This window comes from Cibotium barometz, chromosome 63, assembly GCF_041138505.1.
Source record: "Cibotium barometz isolate CiBa-2024 chromosome 63, ASM4113850v1, whole genome shotgun sequence".
NCBI lineage: Eukaryota > Viridiplantae > Streptophyta > Polypodiopsida > Cyatheales > Cibotiaceae > Cibotium > Cibotium barometz.
The window spans coordinates 17,156,200-17,178,684 of NC_141108.1; the positions used below are offsets into that span (position 1 = coordinate 17,156,200).

Genomic DNA, 22,485 nt, shown 5'->3' on the forward strand with positions numbered 1-22,485 from the left:
TGAGCATAACCTTTGGCAACCAACCTCACCTTGTGCTTGTCCAAGCTGCCATCAGCTCGGAACTTCGATTTGAAGATCCAACGCACACCAGTCACCTTACGCTGTAGTGGCCTAGGCACCAAAGTCCAAGTGCCATTCCACTCAATAGCATCCAGCTCTGCCTGCATAGCACGACGCCAAGGCTCATGTGAAAGAGCCTTGTCCACAAAAGTGAGATCAAAAGGACCATGAATGATAAGAGGACATAAGAGCATAGTTAACAAACATGTTGCCCTCATGAATTTGTTTCCCTGAAACTCTCGAAGATCGCCTGAGAGAACCAGGCGGAGGAGCAGAAGGAAGCTCACGTAACCCAGAATCACGAACTATCTGAAAATACCATCCAAGAATAGATATGCTCGAACTCGCTGGAGGAGGAGCAAGGTGTTACGACCCTGTGTTTTTCCCTCAAGACAACAAGCAGGTGGACACGGGCATGGGCACGGGACGCACAGTGTGGACAGGCATCAGTTGAATGTAAAAAGGAAACTCATAAGTGTGGCCAGCCCAAGTGTGAAAGGGGACAAAAGGGATTTTGAGGTTATAAGGTTTTTAAAACCTTTGATGACAAAAATAATAATATTATTTGAAGGCATGCGTTTTTGCTATTGCTTTTAGTTTTTGGAGAAAAAAAGCAAGTGGAGGCGACTCTTTATAAAGGGAAGGGTGGCGGATTCCGAAGCGTGGAGTCGTGTGGCGCTTCTCCTTGGACATGGTTTCATCCCACGCATGTGTGCGACCAATTACGTGTGGGTGTGCGCTTGTAGGAGTGTGTGCACGTGGGCATGTTGTCGCCTGCTATTCTATGGCCATGTTGGCGGGCAGTGTTTCACTTACACATGTGGTGTTTCTTTGGCGACTGGCGGGCTGCAGGAAAGCGCAAGGTTGCAGGCAGCGCACGGCTAAGTAGGAGGCGGGGCTGGAATGCGCCTGTTCGCTCTCTCGATCGGAAGGGGGTGAGAAAGCTGCGCACGACTGCAGGGGAAAGTTGGCAGCTGCAGGACAGCACGTGGGCTGGGCTGCAGGACTGCTTTTAGCTCGTGGGAAGACGGGCAGCAACACGTGTTTTTCTCTCTTTCTAAGAGTCGGGCAGCAGCACATATAGGACTTTTCCACTCTGCAATAGACCAGCGAACTGAACCACCTTGTCTTTCTCTCTCTCTCTTGCAAGGACTTGCAAGGAGGCGGTGCTGTACTGAGCATGCTTTCTCTCTTTTGCTTAGATATATGCGGGCTGGCTGCAGGAGGCGCACGGCAGAACTACAGGAAGGTTGTGGCGGGCTGGGCTGCTGAGGTGCTGAACTGTAGGAAGCTCTGGACGGCGAACAGGGCAAGGCCTGGGCTACAAGTGGCTACAGATTGCACAGAACTACAGAGCTGCAGAACTGATCGTGGGTGTGAGGAGGACCATGCGCTTGATGTTGGGTGCAAGGTGGAGACTTGAAGATGATTATTTCTCTCTCCCTCTCTCTCTCATCTTAAGGGCCTTGCGTGTTTTCTCTTCTGCGTGCCATGGAAGCATAAGAGACTCTGAAACAAGAGAACAAGCTACAGATACACAGGACGATGTTCATGGGAGAGATGGTGTGATTTCTCTTCGTGATGAACTTATATGTGTTCAGGGATTTGCTTACAGGCTCTCTATTTTTCTCTCGCTTGGTACTATGGAGAACAACCTTGGTTTTTAGCACCGAGATTGGATGGTGCATATGTGGATTTATCTCTCATGGAAACATGACATTGGTCTTTCGAGAAGAAAGAGGACTTTGGTATCGAGGAAACAGGCCAATGGTTTATGGGATATAGGTCTTTGGTTTGTCGGATGCAGGTCTTTGGTTTCGTGTGGAAAGCATGTCTCTGGATTCATGTGAACATGTTCTAGTTTTCTCGAGGTTACATGCAAGCTGCGACTATAGGAAGGACATGTATTAGTGGAAGAAATATTGCAGATGCAAGGTGCTCAGATTATGGCAGTTCTGTTGGAATTAGGGTTGCAGGAATGCACACACAACTTCAAGAAGATGAGGAAGCTTGAGCACAACACAGTAGTGTATTATGAGTGCCAAAAATGAAAGATAACAAGCCCTAGAAGATAATGGGCGTATATACAATGCACGGGGGAAAAAACCTCCTAGTGAGGGAAAAAGTGCCCCGGCGGTCCTAAGTGTGTTCACACACATCACTACTATAATATGGTAACAAATCCCCCCTGGAGTGATGCGGTGAACAAGAGCTAGCACTCATGTATAGGGAAGTGTCTAGCTATGTGGACGAATCCACAAAAGGGAGTAAGCCCAAAGCTTTGCGAAAAGCTTCGAACTTCTCACGAGGCAGAGCCTTTGTGAAAAGGTCTGCAAGGTTATCCTGTGTTGGCACATAAGCCAAACTGATCTCTCCTGCAGAGAGTCTCTCCCTGACATAATGGTAGTGCACCTCAATGTGCTTCGTACGAGCATGGAACACTGGGTTCCGCGCAACTGCCAATGCGCTCTGACTGTCAGTGAAGATGGTGGTGGCAGATGGCTGCCCAACACCCAAATCAGCCATGAGGCGTCTGAGCCACACACACTCAACCGTAGCTGTGAAAGCTGCCCTGTACTCAGCTTCACAACTAGAAGTGGCCACAGTAGGCTGCTTCTTGCTCAACCATGATATGCATGAGCTTCCAAGCATGAAGCAAAAACCACTCGTAGACACGCGTGTGTCATAACAACCAGCCCAGTCAGAATCTGAAAAAGCATGTAAATCTGGCGGCAATGATCCCCCCTTGGGATAAAACAACCCAAGATGCCGAGTACCACTCAAATAGCGAAAGATACGCTTCACTGCCTGCCAATGCTTAATGCCTGGGCTATGCATAAATCTGCTCACCTGTGAGACTGCAAACTGAATGTCTGGCCTCGTAATGCATACATAAATGAGGCAACCAACAGCTGTCTGATAGAGTGTGACATCAAAGTGATCTCCAGCATCATGAAGACTCAACTTCAAACCTGTCTCCATTGGAGTAGCAATAGGCTTGCAGTCTTCAAGGCCAAATCTCCGCAACAATGTTTCAATATACTTTGTCTGACACAAAGCAATACCTCCATCACACTGCTTAAATTGTATCCCCAAATAATGATGCAAATGCCCCAAATCTGACATCTCAAAAGAGGCATTCAAATCAGCCTTAAAATCAGCAATATGACTCTTATTTGGTCCTGTGAGCAGCATGTCATCGACATAGAGAGCAATGATTAGATGTACACCATCCACACGTTTAACATACAAAGTGCTTTCTGTTGGACTATTCTGAAACCCATGTGCAGTCAAATATGCATGTATTTTTTCATACCAAGCTCGTGGAGCTTGCTTTAAACCATATAAAGCCTTTTTTAACCTGCACACTTTGTTTTCCTGCCCTCTTTGAACAAAACCACGAGGCTGCGATACATACACCTCCTCATGCAAATCTCCATTTAAGAACGCAGTCTTTATGTCCAGCTGATGTACATTCCAACCATTATGAGCTGCTAATGCACAGATGCTACGAACAGTGGTCATACGACATGTGGGAGCAAAAGTCTCATCAAAATCAATGCCCTTCTCTTGAGCATAACCTTTTGCAACAAGCCTAGCCTTATGGCGATCCACTGTGCCATCAGGCTTACGCTTCAATTTGTATACCCACTTAGTGCCAATGGCCTTCTTGCCAGGGGGCAAGTCACATAAAGACCATGTACTATTCTTCATAATAGCATCGTATTCTGCTTGCATAGCAGCCATCCAATTTTCTGAACTTTGTGCCTCATCAAATGAAACAGGCTCACTTTCATCGCACATACTAGAAACAGCCAATGCATAACAATCTGACGCATAAGAGGCACCATGAGAGCCAGAACGAGTGCGACTAGACAAAGGGGCATCCAACTTGCTGTCACGCAAAGTCTGCACCAGCCATCTAGGCATGTTCCTAGAGCCCTCAATCTCTTGTCTCTCATCCTCAAGTGCATCATGCACATCTGCATCAGATATAGGCTGATCTGTGCCATCATTTAAAACCTGCATAGGCTGAAAAACTGCCTCATGAGGTATTGCACTTGACTGTGCACCACTGAAAAGAGGCAACAATGTATCATAGACATCACGTGAGCTGATATCTGTCTCCTTAGTACATGAAACCAAGGGCTGAACTGCATCTTCCACAAATACAACATCACGGCTAACCAAAATGCGCTTTGTCTGTGGATGATACAAACGATAGCCTTTGCTCTCAGCACTATATCCAACAAAAATACATTTGACAGCTTTGTCATCCAATTTTCTGCGATGTTGCACAGGCACTAATGCATATGCCAGGCAACCAAAAACACGTAAATGGCCAACAGATGGCTTGCGGCTATGCCAAGCCTCATATGGAGTGACAACCTGTAATGCTTTGGTGGGACACCTGTTTAGTACATAAGTGGCACACATGACAGCCTCAAGCCAAAAACCATGTGGTAGACTTTGACTCTTAACCATACATCTTGCCATTTCCATGAGAGACCTGTTTTTTCTCTCAGCCACACCATTTTGCTGTGGTGTATACGGCACTGTACATTGGTGTTTTATCCCACGCTCAGCCAGAAATGCATTAAATTCTGAAGACATATACTCCCCCCCTCGATCTGAACGGAGGGTGCCCATCTTACTTTCTGACACATTTTCAGCCATAACCAAAAACTGTTTGAAGCACAAAAACACTTCGGACTTTGCCTTCAAAGGATATACCCATGCATGCCTGGTAAAATCATCAATGAAAGTCACGAAGTAAAGGTAGTTTCCAAATGATGGAGTTTGCATGGGACCACAAACATCACTGTGAACAAGCTGCAATCTGCGTTCAGCTCTCACTGATCCATCTTTGGGAAAGGAAGCACGCTGCATTTTACCCAATATGCAGCCCTCACAAACATGCTTGACAGGTGCCTCAAGCTTAGGCAAAGAAGACACCATTTCAGATTTCTGCAGGCGCAGCAAACTTGCAAAATTCAGATGACCAAAACGTGCATGCCACAGTTTTGCATTTGAAATAGCCTGCGTATCCATAATAGCACATGCTGAATCCTCTACACATTTGCCATCCATATTGAGCTTATACAGCCCTCGACATAGTGAACCAGATGCTACAATGATGTCACCACAAGAGAGATCATGAACAGTACATCTGTCATCCACAAATTTTACAACCAAACCTGTTTTGGCAAATGCGGAGACTGACAGCAGATTCTTTTTGATCCCTGGCACATACAATGCATCAAAAAGTGTAAAGGTGTTGCCATTTGCAACATTCAGCACAATCTGTCCAACTCCTTCAACGGGATAAGAGGAGTTATTGGCACAAGTGACAGTATTCCCTGTGGGAGCAGACTCAAGGAAAGTGAATAAACTGCGCTGCGAGGTGATATGCTTAGTGGCACCACTGTCAAAGTACCATACATCTGAATCTACTGCAGACATACATGTGTCATGCAAAGATGGGTCATAACTGCACTGCGCATTGAATGCCCATTCTGTATCTAGCACAACATTAGCAGATTCATTGTTAGAAGGAGAGGCATCTACAACAACAGCCATACCAGCCTCTTTCTTCTTAGCCTCTTTCGCAGCCAGCTTAGGACACGCTTTGATGACATGATCATTTCCCTTACAGTACTTGCAAAATGTCTTCTGTTTGTCACCCTTCTTCTCATCTTTGTCTTCCTTCTTTGGTTGCGCAGCATTTGCAGATTTCTGCTTACTAGAAGAAAAGCCAGCTTTACCTTTCCCGCTTCTCTGACTAGCAACGAAAGCTTGATCTGCGACACGCATAATATTCCTGTTTTGCCTTGACTGGTCTTCTTGCAGCAAAACAGAAACTAACTCCTCAAATGATAAGGCATTGGGATTGCCTTTCATCATCAAGCGAAGAGTGGAAGCAAAACCCTGATAAGAATCTGGTAGACCATTCAAAACAGTCTGCACAAGTGAACTGTCTGACAGGATTTCATCTGCAGAAATGAGCTGCTCTTTGAAATCCTTGATCTTTGTCAAAAAGCTATCCATAGAATCACCTTCGTTCATATGCTCACTCTCCAACTGTTTTCGGAGGTAAGCAACACGAGCCTCATTTCTTGCCTGATACAATGTGGCAAGTACATCCCAAGCATCCTTAGAAGTCCTGCAGGAGCGAATATGTGGGATAATGGTACGTTTGACAGACAGCGCAATCAAGGCATGAGCCTGCGCATCTCTACCATCCCAACGAATCTGCTCTGCTGAAAGTGGTGGTTCTCGAACAGCTGCTACAGCACTTGTGCCTGCACCATCATCAACAGTACCTGTTTCTGATGTGTTTGCAGCATTCCCAGCCACAATAGGACGTGCATCAATACCCTGCACAATGTTCCATAACCCCTTTGCTACCAATACATGTCGCATCATATATGCCCACAATGGATAGTTGGTGCCATCCAACTTATCCTCAGCAGCCAACATGCGGAATACATCATTGTTGTCAGCCATGGCCAATGACTGTACTACTAGATGTAAATGCTGTCTGCAAGAGGAAAACCTGTATAAAATCGACCTGTGCTATGTAGCACAGCCCAAAACAGACGAATGGGCACCTGTCCTGCAGATTTCAATCTTGACAGAAAATCTGCACAGTAGGACGATTTTGCCTGCGCAGTACTTGGAATGCAAAAACGGAGGGCGAAATGACTTCAGATCAAAATTCTGAAATGACCAAGCCCTAAGGGCTCTCCCACGGCATATACTAACCTGCAGACGCTCGTGAAACCTCGTTGCAATCGGAGGAGATGAAGCGGCAGGTGCCGGTGATGCTGCCCGGGAGGAGGAAGCCTGCTCTGATACCAATTGTTGGAATTAGGGTTGCAGGAATGCACACACAACTTCAAGAAGATGAGGAAGCTTGAGCACAACACAGTAGTGTATTATGAGTGCCAAAAATGAAAGATAACAAGCCCTAGAAGATAATGGGCGTATATACAATGCACGGGGGAAAAAACCTCCTAGTGAGGGAAAAAGTGCCCCGGCGGTCCTAAGTGTGTTCACACACATCACTACTATAATATGGTAACAAGTTCTGATGATGAATGCCTGTTTCCTGATGATTTTGATGGTTCAGATGGTGTTGATGAATGTGTGTCTAAGGATGCTGACTGCAGGAGTCCACAAGACTGGGAGAGAGACAGGTCTGCAGCAGTTAGTGCTCTCATAGTTCATTCAAAGAAAGTTGGTGATGATTTTCTCAAGGATAAGAAAATCAAGGTTACAACAAGAAAACAGGAGAGCCCTACAATCTGGGATGGAGAAGCTGTTTTGAAAGGAAAGCGAAATTCGAAGACAATTGACTTAGGGCAGAGACGAATCACAGCAAAGCCTAGAAAAACAGCAGGTGTTTGAGTTGTTTCATTTGGTAACTCTGGCCCTGTATGCCATTCAAGTGTGCCTGCCTCTAATCTGGCTTGTATTAGCTATAACTTCTGGCTCATTCTGACTCAATGCCTTACACTGTAGGCCTTCTCTATATATCACTCATTTTCTGTCTTTGTTTTTTTTTTTTCTGGATTTTGCAATTCGTGTTTACTAATTTGATTTTCCATGTCCCGATCATCATTGAAGAAACAGTTTGTACATGATAATCTACTATTGTTGAAAATGAATGTAAAGGTTGCCAACAGGATTCCCTATGTAAAGAAGGTTGATGATTGAGGAGTATGCTTCTAGGCCAACCAATTTTTGTAAGGTGTCTGCATGTTGCCTTTTTCAGGATCCCATGGGTGATGAAGTGTTTTGCGTGCGAGAGTTTGTTCCACCGCCCGTCAGATTTCTGAATGCCGGTTTCATGGTTCCATCGTCGAGATATCGTCAACTTTCTCAAGTGGGCGAGCCCGTGGTTGTCACATCAAAAGCTTCAACATGTGGAAACTGGAAAGGAAGTGCAGGAGACAGTGCAGGATTGTATGTCTTTGCCTATATGAGGTGAAGAGCAAAAGCTAAAGACGAAGCTCAGGAGAAAAGACACCAAGGACAAGAAGTAGTCAGCCAGGAACAAGAAGCAGTTGAAGCGTTATGGTGCAACACATGGGTTAAAGGCTATGGTTTTCGACACTTTGTCACCAGTGGTATCTTCACAAAGACTTCATGGGTTCGGAAGGCAGCTTCTTTCTATGTTTAGCAGTGGGGATCTACTATGCTTCATTGGGACTTGTGCTTACCACTTGGGTGGAGTGCAAGCAAGTTTTGGGTGCCTGTGGTGGATGTATCAGGTGAGGCTCAGTTGGAAGCAGAGGAACTTGATGAGGTTCTTATTCCCGAGCAGATACTGGCACACAAGGAAAGAAAGGTACAAGGTAAAGTTTCCCGTCGCTATCTTGTGAAGTTTAAAGAACTATTCACTGATGGATGCGAAGTGGATGGAGGAGGGTGACTTAGCAGATTCACCTAAGGTATTGCAGCTTTATCTTGATGCTTTTGAGTTGGAGCCGACTCTTGCGACGGCTCATTCAGGTTCAACAGAGCATGGGTCTGGAGCATTGCCTGATGCTCAAGAGGAGGGTAGCACCTCCGCTCCCTTGTTACAGACAAGCTCAGTTTTCATCTAGAAGTCGCTTGGTGACATCTTTGTATTCACCCGAAGGTACTGAGGCTGACAGTACATCTGCTTATGGGACTTCTATGATATTGTGTACTAGTCACATGAGATGGTAAAGTTGGGTATGGTTCACAATCGGCCGCACCATGAACTATAACTCAACTATGAATGGTTTTTGCCTTTGGAACTAAGGTATGACTGAGGAAGATTGGGACATTGATCTTTGTCATATCGTTCTGGCTGTTCTTGACCAACAGGATCGGTCAATTGGATATTGAGATGATGCTATTTGTGGAGTTGGTCTCCTTTGGAATGGCATGGTTTGGTTGAGCTCAAAGGCTGCAGCAACCTGAGCTTCGAGACTCTATGAAGAGCATAAGTTTTGCGAGCAATCCTAGAGTTGGTTTGGTTCATATATGGATTGAACTCTATTTGTGCATGTATTTATACACTTTCCGAGGTATTATGGTATTATGGTGCCATTGGATTCTGGTACCCTTGGGGATACATAGGTAATACTCTGGATGTGTCAGGATGAGATGCATGTATGTTGATATGATACATCAGGTACTTTACCATGTTCATGGTGTATCACTGAATGTGGCTCTTGCGGGATGGCCATGTGTAGAGTGTGTAAAGCATCAAGAGGGACATATGTGAGAAGTACTTCGTGGATGTATAGTTTAGATGCATGGAGTGCTTTCATATGCTCATGTTGTACCATCAGTCGTGGGTCCTGCGGGATATTCATGGGTGTAAGGCTTCCGAGCAACCCTTAGACTGTTATTGTGGAGTGCGTAGAGCATCTTGAGGAGCATATTGTTTGCGAATGCATATATGTGTCATGCATATGTTTGTCATATGTAGAATGATACATGGTTTTGTTTTTTGCTAACACAGGTTACGTGTTTCCACTTGGTTTTAGACTTTTGCTGCAGGTTCTGAAGGAACAAGCAAGAGTTGTTTGTCACTTCGATGTGACGGTGTGGCCTTATTGTTCAAGCTGATTGTTTCATTACCCAGATGCACTGTGGAGGGGCATTGTTTTGGTCATATAAGGAATCTTTTGGATGCTTACTGTGTTATTGAGTGCAATCGAGGACGCTTGCTATTTTTCAAGAGGGGGGTATGTTACGACCCTGTGTTTTTCCCTCTAGACAACAAGCAGGTGGGCACGGGCACGGGACGCACAGTGTGGACAGGCATCAGTTGAATGTGAAAAGGAAACTCATAAGTGTGGCCAGCCCAAGTGTGAAAGGGGACAAAAGGGATTTTGAGATTATAAGGTTTTTAAAACCTTTGATGATAAAAATCATAATATTATTTGAAGGCATGCATTTTTGCTATTGCTTTTAGTTTTTGGAGAAAAAAAGCAAGTGGAGGCGACTCTTTATAAAGGGAAGGGTGGCGGATTCCGAAGCGTGGAGTCGTGTGGCAATTCTCCTTGGACATGGTTTCCTCCCACGCATGTGTGCGACCAGTTACGTGTGGGTGTGCGCTTGTAGGAGCGTGTGCACGTGGGCATGTTGTCGCCTGCTATTCTATGGCCATGTTGGCGGGCAGTGTTTCAGTTACACGTGTGGTGTTTCTTTGGCGATTGGCGGGCTGCAGGAAAGCGCAAGGTTGCAGGCAGCGCACAGCTGAGTAGGAGGCGGGGTTGGAATGCGCCTGTTCGCTCTCTCAATTGGAAGGGGGTGAGAAAGCTGCGCACGACTGCAGGGGAAAGTTGGCAGCTGCAGGACAGCACGTGGGCTGGGCTGCAGGACTGCTTTTAGCTCATGGGAAGACGGGCAGCAACACGTGTTTTTCTCTCTTGCTAAGAGTCGGGCAGCAGCACATACAGGACTTTTCCACTCTGCAATAGACCAGCGAACTGAACCACCTTGTCTTTCTCTCTCTCTTGCAAGGAGGCGGTGCTGTACTGAGCATGCTTTCTCTCTTTTGCTTAGATATATGCGGGCTGGCTGCAGGAGGCGCACGGCAGAACTACAGGAAGGTTGTGGCGGGCTGCTGAGGTGCTGAACTGTAGGAAGCTCTGGACGGCGAACAGGGCAAGGCCTGGGCTACAAGTGGCTACAGATTGCACAGAACTACAGAGCTGCAGAACTGATCGTGGGTGTGAGGAGGACCATGCGCTTGATGTTGGGTGCAAGGTGGAGACTTGAAGATGATTATTTCTCTCTCCCTCTCTCTCTCATCTTAAGGGCCTTGCGTGTTTTCTCTTCTGCGTGCCATGGAAGCATAAGAGACTCTGAAACAAGAGAACAAGCTACAGATACACAGGACGATGTTCATGGGAGAGATGGTGTGATTTCTCTTCGTGATGAACTTATATGTGTTCAGGGATTTGCTTACAGGCTCTCTATTTTTCTCTCGCTTGGTACTATGGAGAACAACCTTGGTTTTTAGCACCGAGATTGGATGGTGCATATGTGGATTTATCTCTCATGGAAACATGACATTGGTCTTTCGAGAAGAAAGAGGACTTTGGTATCGAGGAAACAGGCCAATGGTTTATGGGATATAGGTCTTTGGTTTGTCGGATGCAGGTCTTTGGTTTCGTGTGGAAAGCATGTCTCTGGATTCATGTGAACAGGTTCTAGTTTTCTCGAGGTTACATGCAAGCTGTGACTATAGGAAGGACATGTGGTTTGGTACAGCCCTACTGCTGTTTGGGAAAGGGTTGTGGGATACATGGTTACCTTTTGTTGAGATGGAGAAGACCTTTTCAAGCAGGGAGGTGTTGTTCAGGTGTGGCTTCTCTATGGAATGCTTTACTGTATTTGCGAGAGTTTTTATTGGGAAAGTCCTGGGTGAAAAGCTGAAAGGGATCCTATTGGTAAAGGATTCGACAAGTTGTACTTTGTATTCATATTTGATCAAGTAAAGAAATACCGCAAGGGGCGCCACTGCGTTTTGGGGCCAATCGGTGTCATTTGCAAGAGCATTCTAGCTCCCCTGTTTGTTTTCCTTTTTCAGGATCCCATGGGTGATGAAGTGTTTTGCATGCGAGTGTCTGTTCCATCGCCCGTCAGATTTCTGAAGGCCGGTTTCACAAGGTCATCAGCATCTAACTGAGAATCCATAACTGGAGGTGTAACAGAAGCAAAGGGAGGAGGAGGAGGAAGAGGAGGCGGAGAAGGAGGAAGCTCACCACCCCCCTCTGAAGATGTAGGAGTCTCGTCAAGCCTTACATCACGGCTCACAACAACTTTGCCGGCCTGCTGATCATATAGATGATATGCCTTGGACACAGTACTGTATCCGAGAAAAATCATACGCTGAGACTTCGAGTCCAACTTGAAGCGATGCTCCTTAGACACATGTACATACACCAAACAACCAAATACCCAGAAATGAACAACACAGGGCTTCTCACCATGAAAAGCCTCATATGGAGTTTTATCTGGAAGAGCAGCAGTAGGAGACCTGTTCTGAATGTAGACATAAGTAGAAGCCTCAACCCAGAAACGTCGAGCACGGGCCATCTCCATAATGGTCCTATTCTTCCTCTCTGCAACTCCATTCTGTGATGGAGTATGTGCTGTAGTAAGCTTTCTCCGAATGCCATGAGCCTTGCAATATTGCTGAAACTCCTAGGATGTAAACTCACCCGGTCCTGAGAGCCTTGACCGAGGAACCGGTCTCTTTTTCCACCTCAACCCTCAAATCACAAAAGTGCTGAAAAGCCTCATCCTTGGACTTCAAAAAGAAGACCCAAGTATATCTAGAGAAGTCATCCACCATCACGAGCATGTACAACGCCTTACTCAAGGACAAGGTACTCATAGGACGACATAAGTCTGCATGAACAAGAGCAAGTGATGTCGAAGATCTGTGTGTCGCCTCCTTCGGAAAGGCGGCTCTATGCGGCATGAGCACTATACTCTCAAAGATGGATTTTTATTGATGCATGGCAGACTGTGTGTTACCAGGCCATTGCGACTCAAGGTTATGATTGAAAGTCATGCTCCACCGTATGCAGGTCATAGGGGTATTGACGCCACGGTAAAAGCAGTGGAGACTTTCTTTTATTGGCCAACCTTGAGAAGAGATATTGATGCCTTTGTTAGGCAATGTATCATATGTCAGAAGGTAAAGTTTGATCGTCAAAAGACACCAGGGTTATTACAGCCTTTACCTATTCCAGATAGACCTTGGGAGAGCATTGCCATGGATTTTATATTTGATCTTCCACGGACACAAACGGGCAATGATGGCATTTGGACTATCATATGCAGGTTCAGTAAGCAAGCTCATTTCATTCCCGTGCGTAAGATGATCAAAGTGGATCATATGGTGAAGTTGTTCATGGCGAACATCTTCAAGTATCATGGCTTGCCTACGTCTATCATTAGTGAGTGATCCACGGATGACGAGTTTGTTCTAGAGAGGGTTGTTTGACAACATGGGTACAACTCTCAAGTTTTCATCATCATTTCATCCACAAACACATGGTCAATCGGAACAGGCTAACTCTACAGTGTTAATCTTCTTAAGTGTTATGTGTCAGAGCACAAGCAACAATGGGAAAAGTATCTTCCTTTGGTGGAGTTTGCATATAATAACACTGTCCATACCTCGACGGGCAAGGCGCCTTTTGAGATTGTGGAAGGAGGGAAGAAGGTACCACCCATTTTGCATACAAAGGATAAGATCTTTGAGGCTGATCAGTATGTGGTGAGCAGGGATGAAGCTTATCGGAGAGTTAAGTTGGCACTCCACAAAACTAAGCAGAAGCAAAAGAAAGCGGCAGACCGTCACAGACGTGCATTAGAGTTTGCATTGGGTGATTGGGTTCTTTTGCGATTTGAAAAGGCTAGACTCAAGAAGATGAAGGGTAAAGAGCGCTTATTCCCTAAGTTGAGCATGCGTTATTATGGGCCTTTTCAGGTATTGGAAAAGATTGGTAAGGTGGCCTACCGTTTGAAGCTACCAGATCACTGGAGGATTCACAATGCATTTCACGTGAGTCTCCTTAGACCTTTCCATGGGGATGTGCCTGAGGATGTATCAAATGAGGCTCAGCCGGAAGTTGAGAAACTTGATGAGGTTCTTATTCCAGAGCAGATACTGGCACATAAGGAAAGAAAGGTACGAGGTAAAGTTTCCCGTCGCTATCTTGTGAAGTTCAAGAACTATTCACCGATGGATGCGAAGTGGATGGAGGAAGGTGACTTAACAGATTCACCTCAGGTTTTGAGGCTTTATCTCGATGCCTTTGAGTTAGAGCCGACTCTTGTTTTGGCTCATTCAGGTTCAGCAGAGCATGGGTCTGGAGCATTGCCTGATGCTCAAGAGGGGGGTAGCACCTCCACTCCCTTGATACAGACAGGCTCAGATGACATCTAGAGGTCGCTTGGTGCAGTTTTTGTCTCACCCGAAGGTATTGATGGCTGACAGTACATCTGTTTATGGGACTTCTATGATATATGTGTACTAGTCACATTGGATATTGTGGTTGTGTATGGTTCACAGTGGTATACAACTTGGACTACTACTACGCCATTGGTTTGCAGTGAATGATGTTACATGTGCATGGCTTAGAGAGATTGGGACGCTCATCTTGCCATATTGTATATTTCACTTTGGATATTTTGCTGTATCACCAGAATGCAATCGAGGACGCTTGCCATTTTTCAAGAGGGGGGTACGTCATGACCCTGTGAAAATGGAACAGCACAAGTGTGGGCATGGTGGTTGCTGAGCAAAAATATTAAATGATTCACATTTGGGGTGCTCGGACAAAGAGAATGATGTGTGGACATCTCCAGGTGTGAAGGGACACCAAGAACATTAACATTTTTAATGTTCTAACCTTGGGGTGGCCCCTAGGCCTTAGTGGCCCCTACGAAACTTTAATAATTATTAAAGTTGGGGGCCTAGGATAATTTTGGAGAGAGGCCACTCCACTTTTGGAGTTACACGTCTCTCTCATCTCTCTCTCTCTTGCTTTTGGGGAGTCGTGCAAGTTCTCATGCGTGGAAGAGAAGAGAAGCAAAATCGACTGGCTGATCTGTGTTTTTGACTGCTTACAGAAGTGCTCGTACAGTCAGGCCGTACAGTCCACGTGTAGCCTGCCCGTACAGTTGGCTGTGCTACAAGTACAAGGTACGGCTGCTACAGGTACAGGCGGTGCTGACAAAGGTTGAGAGCAGGTACAGGCTATGCTGCAGGTTCTGACGACGACTGTGCTGCAGGTACAGGTGTACGGACAGCTGGTACAATCGTGGTTGCAGGCGCTGCTGTACGACAGCAGGTACAGTCAGCTGGATATCTTCTGGTTCAGGCGGCACAAGCGAACAGAGTCCAGTCAGCAGGTACATTCCGTACAGTTCTATACGGATAGGTACAGTCAGACTCTACTGTCCTGACGAACAAGTACAAGCAAGTACCGACCTGTCAGTTCTGAACAGTAGGACGGCTCATCTCCAGCTGCACGTGGGATTTTATCAGAGTTTATTTGGTGCAACAGTCAAGTGGTTGCAGGGGAAAGAGTACAGACAGTCGTTGTCAAGTACAGACTGGTATGATTGGCCTCACGAGTGCAGAACCACGTGCTGATTTGGTAAGCTCTGAACTTGTCCATCATTCTTTCTTTCCATTGGCTTATGTCTGCTGCAGAATTGTGCTATCTAGCCCCTTGTGAGAGGAGGGGTATGGCAGATTGAAAGGGTGGAAACAGAGATTGGACAGTGGATGTATGTTTATGCTGAATTGTGCAACAATGTACTTGGGATATGCCAGATGTGTGCTCAAGGTTGCCCTGCTGAATGGTCTTGGCTGTTCAGAGGGAAACACAGAGTGTTGCTTTTGTGGGACACAGATCTGTGTGTGAATCCTCAGTGCTAAGAGGTCTTGTGGGCTGCCAGATTGGACATACAGGTGTATTCTCCTGGCTGGTTTTGTTGTACTCAGCTTTACATCATTTTGAATTTGAATAAAGAAATACCGAAAGGGGCGCCAAGCTTTGGGGCCAACAGGTGTCGTTCTCATTACAGTTTTGGGGCACTCTAGCTCCAATTAAATTTGTTTTTATATCTGGACTACAAGAGGAAGGGTGACTGCTAGTCTACCGCACTTTGGTTTCTACCAGAGACCGGTTTCAGACTGCCTGGTGCACTTTGTTCCAAAGTTCGTCATTTTCTCTCTCTTCGTAATAGCGCCCCATGGCAAGAAAAAGCACTTCCTTTCCGAAGCCCAATCTGACCATCCACTGTGTGTGGGAGACTTCCAGAGACTTCCGAAGGCTGAAAACCAACCATCCAGGAGTCACACCGAACGGGGTGGTCTGCCGGAGTCTAGAAACCAATCACACAAGCGAGAGAAAAAAATCTTGCTTTTTTTCAGGCTTTCTGGCTGAATCTTCACACTTGAAGAAGACTCTGATACCAATGTAACATGCGGAAGCTTGGTGGAAGATTCGATAACTTCATTCGACAATCATTCACGAAGAATATAACGCACAACATAAGAGAAAATGTGCAGAAATGAGAGAGAGAGAGAGAGAGAGAGAGAGAGGGAGAAGAGGACCCAATATTGGGTCCCAAATACCCTCTGTAGGGCCCCCACCATGGATGGTGTATTTGCTTTATTAGAATGATGTAAATCTGAAAATAAAGATTGGCTCGACCTGCACTTTTCACCTTGGTTGGAGCACTTCAGCTTGACTGTCCTGGCCCTTGGAACGCACCAGCACTTGTGAATAATGAGATGCTGAGTGACTGAATTCTGACCTGGATATGTATACCCTTTTTATGAGCAAGTCAGCCTGTTCATGTTTTTACTCCATGACTTGGACAAATGCAAATAAATACCTATTTGTGTTGTGATTTTACAATGGCCTGGCCAGCTTACGCAAAAGGCTGGGCTGGTGGGCAGCCCTGCGCAAGCTGTGTGTGCTGGCCGACCGGCTGGGCAAGGCCCTAGAGCATGTCGGCTGTATCACCAAGCCCTCTTGGTCTAGCCAACAGCCTGCCCAGCCCATTGTAGGGCTGGTGGGCAACACATAGGGACCTTGTGGGCCCCTTGGGGTGGCACAAGGCGGAGACAACGTCCCCTTCTCCCCGTCCTACATGCAAACTACATGCAATTCCTACAAATGCCCGGCATTCGGTTGCAAACCAAACACACAGGTTATCTGACATCATTCTAGAGGGAGACTAATAGTACAGACTAGCACTACTTCATGTGCAAGACAATGCACACCTGACCTCGAACGCGTAGAGTGGAACCCTGGCTGACTCGTCCTAGATTGGGCTCACATGGGACCAGTTTCCACTCCAGGTCCTGCACCTTCTTGTTCAGATATGTCTACGTGGCATCCAAGTGCGGGATGCACGTGACAAGTAAACAGAGGAGGAGCTTGCAAAAAATAGAGTAGCTAGTGCAGAGATGGCCATCACGTGTGAGGAGGGTGCAGTGGGTGTGAAATGCAGGTAGGCGCCGGCGGGAGAGGAGCAAGACAGTCACAGCGGAACCAAGACAACCAACGGGAGCACTGCAGGTCGACGATGCGAAACTACCGGATAGCAGTTCGGCAGCCACGATGGGGCAAGCAATGGGCGATGGCAGGTTGAAGATGGAAAATTGCCAAACCAGAGTAGCCAGTCGGGAAGCGGCAGTGACAGGTGCAGCGAAACAAACGAGGCGAAGCAGGTAGTTAGGAAGTAAAATGGCGACCAAGGGAAACTGCCAGTTGGGAAGCGAAGGCGAAGGCGATACAAGGCAACAATTCCAAGTCGAAGCTAGCGAGGAAGAAAATCGCCACGGGCGAGGTGAAATCTGGGGTCGACCCGGCAAGGCGAAAGAGGGCCAAGCACCACCTGCAGAAATCGCCCCGGGCCGCCCGACCGGTAAGTGGTAGAGCTTAGCTCACCTCAGCTCAACCCAGCCCAGCCGGCATCCTATCATGGGGTCCGCCAAGCGGGTGACAAGAATGGGTGGCGCAGGCGGAGACAACGTGCGCGAGGTCCAGGCTAAGAACGGCCTCTGATACCACTGAAGGGTAAGAGCTACGAAGGCTAGCCACGACTAGACTAAGGAGAGGATAGAGCTCCATGTTGGAGTTTGGAGAGAGAGAGAGAGAGAGAGAGGAAAACAACGCTACAATGCTCAAATGTTTGCAAGACTCAAGGAGTACTGTATTGCTTGATATCATTTGAAGTACACCAAGTGCATGCTTTTATAGGTTGCAAACCTTATCTTTTGACTCACACAAATCACACTCCCATATGAGGGACATGACACATGGCACATACTTATCTTATCCAGATAAGAGGGTGTTCACACACATATAGGCACACTTACACAAACACGGGGTGTTCACACCTATACGACCACAAGTAGATGGATACACACATACTAACAGGTATACGAGGTGGACACGAGACTCCGAAATACCCAACAAAGGGCTAGTAACCCACCCTCCTCCTCATATGACATGATGGCCTCGGCCTCAATGCCCCACATAACCGTACGGGAGGGGGCCTGGTCCATAGTGAAGATGCGGAGAATCTTCTACCAAACCTGTTGGGTCTTCACCAACTGCCAGGCTCTATTGTGCCGGCTACCACAGAAAGAGAGTGATCTTTCGCCGCCGAAAGCTATCCCACAACCTCTTCCAGAAATATGAGACAAACTAAGGAGGGAGGCCTTGAGATTACCAGTGTCCTGCTGCTACTAGAGCGCCCTCAACCTTTGGCATCTAAATCTGACGGCTTTGGTGTAGGTAAAAAAGGGGGTACCAAGAGTCTCCTCCCTGTCATTTGGATCATGCCATGTCCATTCCTTCGAGTCCCACTAGAGGCGCATGAGAGGACGGCCCTCCCAAATCCACAAACACCAAAATCTCTCTGGCCAACTTGCCCAGTGGAGGGTCTATGTGCCACTCATGCGCATGGAAACCAATCACCCTCACCCTTTGCAAGGTGCATCCCCTGAAATCCTCCATAGGAGACTCTGCTCTCTCAAGTTTGCCATGGGGTCCAATAGAGAAGGTGAGTAAGCTGGAGCTCTCATCCGTGCCATGGACTGCCAAAAGGTATGTCATGCCTGGTGAACACTCCCAACCACTGCGAAGGGAGGGTCCATGATTGGGGCCAGCCACTCCGGAGGGATGGAAGAGTTGATGTCGACGAGGCTAAGTCTGTCCCTATCCCGGATACCAATGAGGCTCCTCTCCTAGGTCTCTGGGGGTAATCCAATCTCCAAGTGACCTAGAGGGAACGATTCTCAAAGCTCCCCACAATACATGCGAATGAGCCCCCAGCTTGTGACCACTAGGCAAACGGACCAGGGGTTTCCAGATCAAAGGCTGTCGGAGACACTCCTCAAATGCAACACGAGCAGATTGCTGAAGGGCCGGCTTGAGATGATCCCAAGCATGCAAGAGACTGGCTGCAAATTTGTCCTCAAATGTAGCGCTAAAGCCATGAGCCCGCATCTCCGTGAAGATCCGTCTCGTACTCTGGGAACAAGGGGCTCCCAAAATCGGGGTGGGGCGGAGATTCTAGGTAGGAGGAAGTCCTTCCAAGGTTCGCCGCCCGAAAGAAGGCCACGAACTATCAACTTGCCCAAAAGGGCCCGGCTCTGAATGGAGGGGTCAATGATGCCCAGGTGCCAGCCCCTCTTCTTCTAAGCATTCGGATGAAGCTGTTGTACTGGAGTTCAACCATGCTTTCCCTAGCTAGCCAGATTGTGATGGCGAACCAAGTTCTTCTCACCACCATGTGGTACACCACCTCATGCTCGGCCTGTTGATCCGCAACTTTTTGTGGGATGGTAGTGACGGGTGCCCGTGCCAAGGTGGCCTGGAGAGTGATCATGCAGCCACGATGCAGGATCTGCTGCTCCAAGGAGATATCGCTGCCCACTTGGCATCCAAGATAGCGAATTAGAGTGCCACTCGGGATCCACTGAAAAGCCTCAACTAGATGCCAAGTCAGGGCGGGTGATGAGCCAAACCAAAAACCACACGACTTGTGACAGTTGATCTGCGCTCCAAATGCACGGCAAAAGCTCAGTGGCATCTTGCCGCCATAACTATTAAGGAACAACTGGAAGTGTTGATCTGCCGACTGAAAGAAGGCCCCTGGAGTCAAACAGCTCAATCAGGACTTGGCCGCTGCAGCTAGCAATAAATGCTAGGTTGGTAAGGAGAAGACAGGCTCCGTGCTGGCCAAATCCTGACTGACACCTGTATCTTGCCCATTCTACATGATAACTATAGGGGAAGTGCAAGATAAATTGCATAGGTTGAAATAATCTTATCCAGTCTGCCTCTTGGCTCCTTTTTTTCTCCTGCTCCAACCCCTATGGCTGATACTGATTCATTTAAGGATACGCCCTTGACATGAAAACCATTGTTCAGTTTATGGCCATCCTTCCGTCCTTTGCAAGGCTGACACTGCCTCTGATCTTTGTGTAAGTATAGCTCTTATCCTCTACATGCATCGGAGGGGGGTCGTGACACACCCAAATAGGAGGTAAAAAATTAATGCAACACATGATTACAGCTTGAAGAAAGAATCATTAAAAAATGTGTATCTTAGTTGCGTTATTAAAAATTCTAAGATTATTTAAAGGTATGTGAACATAGCTGTCCGGGTATGTGCACCAAAAAAAATCATCTCATAAACTACATAGAGTAGAAAGTTGCTGTCAGTACCTGGCTGCTAACTTCTGGATTTTCTTATCTTCTGAAAGAGCTGCCCGCCCATCAAATTGAAATGGTAAGTAAGCATCCCCTTCTGTATCCACATCTTCTTCTGCAGAATCATACAGCGCCTTCCAATCACCCTTCCTTCGAGAAAGAATCATTTCTTTGAATTCCTTTGAAAATGGTGGCTTCTTGCTTTTCACAATGCCTACTCCTTTCGTCCACACCTCCGGCCCTTTTGGCACCTCCTGGATTTCGTCGTCCAAAAACTTCTCTATTCTTGCTGTATGGATTTCCTTTAGAGAAGTGCAGAGCTGCTCACTTGCAAGCGGATACTTGATGATATTACTGACTGTGTGTTGGGAGTGTTGCTGGAATACAGCGTCAGAACTTGGGGTGGGTGCATGTGGAAACATGTCATTTGGAGGGGTGGGTGCATGTGAGAACATGTCATTTGCAGAACTGCAGACGTGATCTAGCTGAGTGGTTTCCTTGTGAAGACTACTATCTGTATCTTGTCGGAATTCTCCCTTTTCAGAGAGAGAAGGGATTGATCCCTCAGTATAGCCGACTGTACCATGCCTAAGGTCATGTTTTTTTAGGGTATGAGGTCCTTCTATCTTACTGTTTACACCAGCTTCTAGTCCACATTTGCGCTCTTCGAGGGTATAAGGGCTTGCACCGTTATTACTGCCAGCTGTAACCACACTGAAATCCTGATCTTTGGGGTTTGGATTCTCTCCAAACCCTTGTTCATTTAAGGCCTCTCTAAAAATAGTCTTATTCCCTGCAGACTCATGTAAACCCTCCCTCTGACCAGTACCCCAATCCTCCATCTCAAGCTTTGCAGCCCTATGATCACATAAACTTCGTGCCCGCAGACTTCTTCTCTCAATTTCCCTCATGCTCCTTGATTTTCTTACTGTCGCTACTTTCTGCTTGACCATTGTAGAAGCTTCCACGGTAGCACCATTAACAACAATCCTTCTTGCAGGTCGTTGTTCTCTCACAAAGCAAAGGAACTCATCAGCCACATCTTCTTCTGCCTCTACCATGCTAAGTTTGCCCCTCTCCACTAACCCATCCTCTTCTGACCACGCATACCAGACAGGGTCAGTGACCCTGTCTGCTTTCTCTCTCTCTTTTCTCTCTCTTCTTTTAGCTTTCCAGGCCTCCTTCTTCTTGACATGGTGAAGGATTTTGGGGGTCGGCTCGATGCCCTGCTTCTTCAGTCTGAAGACTGCCTTTGAGACCTCAACTGCAATGCTGTTACAGTGCACTCGGAGGGTAGAGGTATGCAGGGGAGTGGCTTTGTGGGTTCGCAGTAGTACTTGCTGTTGAAGATGAGTGTGCCCAACGCAGCCTAAGGATGAGAGGGAGCCGCGCATTCCGGAGTGCTCGATCCTGGAAATTTTCGGCGAAAGTAAAATAAAATCCTGTTTTGGCATGTTAGTCCCTAAAATTTAACTAGAATGCTTGGGCAGTAGGTTTTTAATTAGAACACATTGGTGTTTTTGCTTGTATAGATATGTGCGTACATATATCTGTGCATATGCAAGTGTGCCACTACATCTATGTATGTGTATGTATGTGCAAGCATGTGTGAGTGAGTGTGTGTAGGTGTATGTGTGTGTGTGTTTGTATACACTAATGTATATTTGTGCACATGTGTATGCATGTGTGTGAATGTGTCTATGTGTGACTCTCACATAGACACATATATGTGTGTGTCTCTCTTACATGTATTCTCTCTATGTCTGTCATGTGCACAGACACAACTCTCTCTCACACATACACATGTACATGCACTCTATGTTCTCACACCCATCTCGCATACTCTCTCTCTCTCTCTCTCTCTCTCTCACACACACACCCCCTACACACGCACATGTGTGATTGTGTACACGTACGTATGTCTATGAATGTGTTTATATATAATAGTATTATTATAAGTTTACTATATGTATATTGATTCATATATCATTGTTATATTATATACACAACTCTCTCTCTCCCACATACACGTGTACATGCACTCTTTTCTCACACCCATCTTGCATACTCTCTCTCTCTCTCTCTCTCTCTCTCTCTCTCTCTCACACACACACACACATACACACCCCCCTCTACACGCACATGTGTGACAGTGTACGTATGTGTGTGA

General features: G+C 46.7%; 1 protein-coding gene across 2 annotated transcripts in view; it reads right to left on the reverse strand.

Moving 5' to 3' along the window:
• LOC147603777 (pentatricopeptide repeat-containing protein At5g67570, chloroplastic-like) overlaps positions 1-21,795 on the reverse strand; it is a 65,103-nt gene extending 43,308 nt beyond the window's left edge. For both annotated transcript variants that reach the window (XM_086796411.1, XM_086796410.1), the window contains exon 1: positions 20,331-21,795. In XM_086796411.1, coding sequence (XP_086652537.1) covers positions 20,331-21,769 — 1,439 coding nt within the window. In that variant the 5' untranslated portion in view covers positions 21,770-21,795. The remainder of the gene's footprint in view (positions 1-20,330) is intronic.
• Between the last annotated feature and the right edge of the window lie 690 nt (positions 21,796-22,485).